Source organism: Pyrgilauda ruficollis, unplaced genomic scaffold (assembly GCF_017590135.1).
Source record: "Pyrgilauda ruficollis isolate IOZ18807 unplaced genomic scaffold, ASM1759013v1 scaffold658, whole genome shotgun sequence".
NCBI lineage: Eukaryota > Metazoa > Chordata > Aves > Passeriformes > Passeridae > Pyrgilauda > Pyrgilauda ruficollis.
Window position 1 is genome coordinate 650 of NW_024528355.1, and position 5652 is coordinate 6301.

A 5652-nucleotide genomic window follows, 5' to 3' on the forward strand; every position below is an offset into this window, starting at 1 on the left:
CCCCAAAACAAACCGGGAGACCCCAAAACAAATGGGGAGACCCCAAAACAAACCGGGAGACCCCAAAACAAATGGGGAGACCCCAAAACAAACCGGGAGACCCCAAAACAAATGGGGAGACCCCAAAACAAGGGGGGTGCAATGCACAGGAGACCCCAACACGGGGGGACCCCAAAACGGGGAGACCCCAAAACAAGGGGAGGACCCCAAAACAAGGGGGCAGCGATGCACAAGGAGCTGTATCTGAAACATGGAGCACACAGGGAGTTTTTAGGGGGTTCAAGGATTTTTTGGGGGGGGGTCCAGGAGGCCTCAGGGGATTTTGGGGTCCCCTCCTTGACCCCCCCTGTGCCCCCCAAGTCCTCTCAGGGTGGGGGACACCGGACGCTGCTCTACGGCCACGCCATCCTGCTGAGACACTCTCACAGCGGCATGGTGAGTCTGGGGGGGCTCTGAGGAGGTTTGGGGGGGCCACCAGGGTTTTGGGGGGCTCTGGGGGGTTTTGGGGACCCCCCAATAACCGCGTGTCCCCCCCAGTACCTGAGCTGCCTGACCACCTCCCGCTCGGTCACCGACAAGCTGGCCTTCGACGTGGGGCTGCAGAAGGATGCAGCAGGTAAAGGGGGGGACCCCGAGGGTTCCTGGGGAGCCCCCCAGGTGGGGAGGGGGTGGTTTTGGGGTCCCCCCCGCGGTTTTTGGGGTGCTGATTTGGGGTGTGCCCCAAGGTGAGGCGTGCTGGTGGACGATGCACCCGGCGTCCAAGCAGCGCTCGGAGGGGGAGAAGGTTCGGGTGGGAGACGACCTGATCCTGGTCAGCGTGTCCTCGGAGAGATACCTGGTGAGACCTGGGGACACCTGGGGACACCTGGGGACACCTGGGACACCTGGGACACCTGGGGACACCTGGGACATCTGGGGACATGGGGGGACATGGGGACATGGGGACACGGGAATCCCCCCAGGCCCTGACCTGATCCTGGTCAGCGTGTCCTCAGAGAGATACCTGGTGAGACCTGGGGACACCTGGGGACACCTGGGACACCTGGGACATCTGGGGACACCTGGGACATCTGGGGACATGGGGGGACATGGGGACATGGGGACACGGGAATCCCCCCAGGCCCTGACCTGATCCTGGTCAGCGTGTCCTCGGAGAGATACCTGGTGAGACCTGGGGACACCTGGGACATCTGGGGACATGTGGGGACACCTGGGACATCTGGGACACCTGGGGACATGGGGGGACATGGGGGGACATGGGGACATGGGGATCTGCACACGCCCTGACCTGATCCTGGTCAGCGTGTCCTCGGAGAGATACCTGGTGAGACCTGGGGACACTGGGGACACCTGGGACACCTGGGACACCTGGGGACATGGGGGGACATGGGGGGACATGGGGACATGGGGACATGGGGATCCCCACACGCCCTGACCTGATCCTGGTCAGCGTGTCCTCGGAGAGATACCTGGTGAGACCTGGGGACACCTGTGCTCACCTGGGGACACCTGGGACACCTGGGACACCTTGGACACCTGGGGACACCTGGGACACCTGGGGACACCTGTGCTCACCTGGGGACACGTGTCCCACCCGTGTCCCACCCGTGTCTCACCCATGTCCCACCCGTGTCCCCCCTGTCCCAGCACCTCTCCACGGCCTCCGGGGAGCTGCAGGTGGACGCCTCCTTCATGCAGACCCTGTGGAACATGAACCCCATCTGCTCGGGCTCCGAGGAAGGTGACACCTGAGGCACCCCAAATTTGGGTGGGGGGGGTCCTTTGGGGTGTCCCCAACACCCTGACCCCTTCCCCGAAATGTCCCCTCAGGTTTTGTCACCGGCGGCCACGTCATGCGCCTGTTCCACGGCCACATGGACGAGTGCCTGACCCCCACGGCCCCCGAGCAGGGCGAGGAGCGCAGGTGGGGCTGTCCCCAATTTGTCCCCCGAATTTGGGGTGGGGAGGGGTCCCCAACTAGCTGTGACCCCCTCCCCACCCTTTGTCACCTCCCAGCAGCGTTGTCAACTACGAGGGTGGCGCCGTGTGCGCCCACGCCAGGTCCCTGTGGCGCCTGGAGCCCCTGCGCATCAGGTACGGGGACACGTGGGGACACGGGGTGTCACCACCCCCTGAGGACACTGGGGACACTCTGGGGGGTCCCCCCCGTGGAGCCCCGGTGGGGGTTTGGGGTCCTGGAGTGTCCCCAAGATGTGTCGCTGTGTCATCGTGTCCTGTCCGGGTGTCACCTGTCAGCGTGTCCGGGTGTCCCCATGTCCCTGTGGCACATCAGCCTGTGTCTCCTGTGTCACCCCATGTCCCCATGACCCGTCCTGTGTCCCCTGTGTCACCCCGTGTCCCTGTGACACATCTGCATGTCCTCAGCCTGTGTCCCCTGTGTTCCCTGTGTCACCCCATGTCCCCATGACCCATCCCTGTGTCCCCATGACCCATCCCCGTGTCCCCTGTGTCACCCCATGTCCCTGTGACACATCTGCTTGTCCTCAGCCTGTGTCCCCTGTGTCCCCCCATGTCCCCTCCCTGTGTCCCCATGACCCATCCCCGTGTCCCCTGTGTCACCCCATGTCCCTGTGACCCATCCCGTGTCCCCTGTGTCCCCCCATGTCCTCATGTCCCTATCTCGTGTCCCCATGACCCATCCCGTGTCCCCTGTGTCACCCCATGTCTTCATGTCCCCATCCCTGTGTCCCCTGTGTCGCCCCGTGTCCCCATGTCCCTATCCCCTGTCCCCATGACCCATCCCTGTGTCCCCATGACCCATCCCCATGTCCCCATGTCCCCATCCCGTGTCCCAGCCCCCCGGGGTGACAGCAGTGTCCCCTGTGTCCCTCAGCTGGAGCGGGAGCCACCTGCGTTGGGGACAGCCCTTCCGCCTGCGCCACGTCACCACCGGCCGCTACCTGGCGCTGACCGAGGCCACCGGGCTGGCCATGGTGGAGGCCAGCGCGGCCAACACGCGCGTGGCCACCTTCTGCTTCCGGGCCTCCAAGGTGGGAGTGTCACTGCATGTCCCCAGCCCTGTCCCCATCCATGTCCCCAACCCTGTCCCCAACCCTGTCCCCATCCCTGTCCCCATCCCTGTCCCCATCCATGTCCCCATCCCTGTCCCCACCGTGACTAAGATTGGTCTTTGGGGGATGTTTGGGGTCTTTGAGGGTTAATGAGGATTTCTGGGGTCTTTTGGGGTCCCCAAAACGTGCTGGGGTGGCTCTGGGGGGGCTTTGGGGGGAGTTTTGGGGGGTTTTGAGAGCCCTAAGATTGGTCTTTGGGGGATGTTTGGGGTCTTTGAGGGTTAATGAGGATTTCTGGGGTCTTTTGGGGTCCCCAAAACGTGCTGGGGTGGCTCTGGGGGGGCTTTGGGGGGAGTTTTGGGGGGTTTTGAGAGCCGGGGGTATCCGAGGGGGTCTGGGGTGTCGTTAGGGTGGTCCTGGTGGTCTGACCCCCCCCCCTCCCCAGGAGCCTGGACAGCCTCCAGGGCCGCCCCCGGGGGTCTCCGCCGCCCCCCCTGCCCATCGCCGGCGTCATCCTGAGCCTGCGGGACCTGATCGGGTACCTGGAGCCGCCGCCCCCCGAGCTGCGGCACGAGCAGCGCCAGGGCCGCCTGCGGGCGCTGCGGGCCCGCCAGAGCCTCTTCCAGCAGGAGGTGCGACCCCCGGGACCCCTCCCCACAGCCGGGAGGGGCTGCACTCGGGGTTACAGGGTTACACTGGGGGTTAAAGGGTTAAACTCGGGGTTAAAGGGTTAAACTCGGGGAGTTAAAGGGTTAAACCTGTGCCCCGGGGTGCCAGGTCCAGGTGATCTGGAGCCTCTTCCAGCAGGAGGTGCGACCCCCGGGACCCCTCCCCAGAGCCGGGAGGGGCTGCACTCGGGGTTACAGGGTTACACTGGGGGTTAAAGGGTTAAACTCGGGGGTTAAAGGGTTAAACCTCTGCCCCAGGGGGAGTTTGGGGGCATTTTGAGGTGATCTGGGGCTGCCAGAGCCTCTTCCAGCAGGAGGTGCGACCCCCGGGACCCCTCCCCAAAGCTGGGAGGTCACAGTGGGGTCGTGCAGGTTCTGGGAGGTGGCACAGAGTGGGATGGGGGGGGGGTCCCAGTTTGGGGGTCCCAGGATGCTGGTGGGTGGTCCCAGGGTGTCTGTCCCAGTTTGGGGGTCCTGGGGGTCCCACGGGGGGGTCTGACAGCCCCCCCGGGCCGCAGGGGATGCTGACCCTGGTGCCAGTTTGGGGGTCCCAGGGTGGGTGTCCCGGGGGGGATCTGGGGGGTGTCCCAGGGTGGGTGTCCCAGGTTGGGGGTCCCGGGGGGGACCTGGGGGGGTCTCAGCCCCCCGGCCCGCAGGGCATGCTGACCCTGGTGCCAGTTTGGGGGTCCCAGGTTGGGGGTCCCAGGGGGGTCTCACAGCCCCCGGCCCGCAGGGCATGCTGACCCTGGTGCTGAGCTGCATCGACCGCCTGAGCGCCTACAGCACCGCGGCGCAGTTCGGGGAGGCCGCGGGCGAGGAGGCGGCGGCCGCCTGGAAGGAGATCGTCAACCTGCTCTACGAGCTGCTGGGTGGGGCCCGGGGGCAGATCCGGGGGGCTGGGGGGCAGATATGGGGGCGGTGTCTGTGACCCCCCGGTGGGTCTGGGGTCCGCAGGCATCCTGGAGGTGCTGTACTGCGTGCTGATCGAGAGCCCCGAGGTGCTGAACATCATCCAGGAGAACCACATCAAGTCCATCATCTCCCTGCTCGACAAGCACGGCCGCAACCACAAGGTGCGCGGGGCTGCCGGCCCGGGTGGGCTCAGGTGGGCCAGAGCCCCGAGGTGCTGAACATCATCCAGGAGAACCACATCAAGTCCATCATCTCCCTGCTCGACAAGCACGGCCGCAACCACAAGGTGCGCGGGGCTGCCGGCCCGGGTGGGCTCAGGTGGGCCCAGGTGGGCCCAGGTGTGCCCCCAGGTGGGCCCAGGTGGGCTCAGGTGTGCCCTCAACTATCCCCAGGTGGGCTCAGGTGGGCCCAGGTGGGCTCAGGTGTGCACAGGTGGGCTCAGGTGTGCTCAGGTGTGCCCCCAGGTGTGCCCTCAACTATCCCCAGGTGTGCTCAGGTGTGCCCACGTGGGCCCAGGTGTGCACAGGTGTGCCCAGGTGGTCTCAGGTGTGCACAGGTGTGCCCCCAGGTGTGCCCTCAGGTGGGCCCAGGTGGGCTCAGGTGTGCACAGGTGGGCACAGGTGGGCACAAGTGTGCCTCCAGGTGTGCCCAGGTGTGCCCAGGTGTGCTCAGGTGTGCCCCCAGGTGTGCCCTCAGCTATCCCCAGGTGGGCTCAGGTGTGCCCAGGCGTGTCCCCAGCTGTGTCCCCAGCCATGCCCAGGTGTTCCCAGCTGTGCCCAGCTGTCCCCAGGTGTCCCCAGCTGTCCCCAGCCATGCCCAGCTGTCCCCAGGTGTCCCCAGGTGTCCCCAGCTGTCCCCAGGTGTCCCCTGCTGTGCCCAGCCGTGCCCAGGTGCCCCCAGCCATGCCCAGCTGTCCCCAGGCGTGTCCCCAGCTGTGCCCAGCTGTGCCCAGCCATGCCCAGGTGTTCCCAGCTGTCCCCAGGCGTGCCCAGCTGTACCCAGGTGTCCCCAGGTGTCCCCAGCTGTCCCCAGGTGTCCCC

General features: G+C 66.1%; 1 protein-coding gene across 1 annotated transcript in view; it reads left to right on the forward strand.

The window, feature by feature from the left end:
* Nucleotides 1-210: 210 nt before the first annotated feature.
* LOC121362659 (ryanodine receptor 1-like) overlaps nucleotides 211-5652 on the forward strand; it is a gene marked incomplete at its 3' end in the record, with an annotated part of 20741 nt that continues 15299 nt past the window's right edge. Inside the window, exons 1-12 of the mRNA XM_041484324.1 lie at nucleotides 211-435; nucleotides 538-616; nucleotides 726-838; nucleotides 1648-1741; nucleotides 1831-1924; nucleotides 2020-2094; nucleotides 2855-3029; nucleotides 3473-3664; nucleotides 4434-4620; nucleotides 4655-4773; nucleotides 4815-4930; nucleotides 5077-5128. Coding sequence (XP_041340258.1) covers nucleotides 226-435; nucleotides 538-616; nucleotides 726-838; nucleotides 1648-1741; nucleotides 1831-1924; nucleotides 2020-2094; nucleotides 2855-3029; nucleotides 3473-3664; nucleotides 4434-4620; nucleotides 4655-4773; nucleotides 4815-4930; nucleotides 5077-5128 — 1506 coding nt within the window. The remainder of the gene's footprint in view (nucleotides 436-537; nucleotides 617-725; nucleotides 839-1647; nucleotides 1742-1830; nucleotides 1925-2019; nucleotides 2095-2854; nucleotides 3030-3472; nucleotides 3665-4433; nucleotides 4621-4654; nucleotides 4774-4814; nucleotides 4931-5076; nucleotides 5129-5652) is intronic.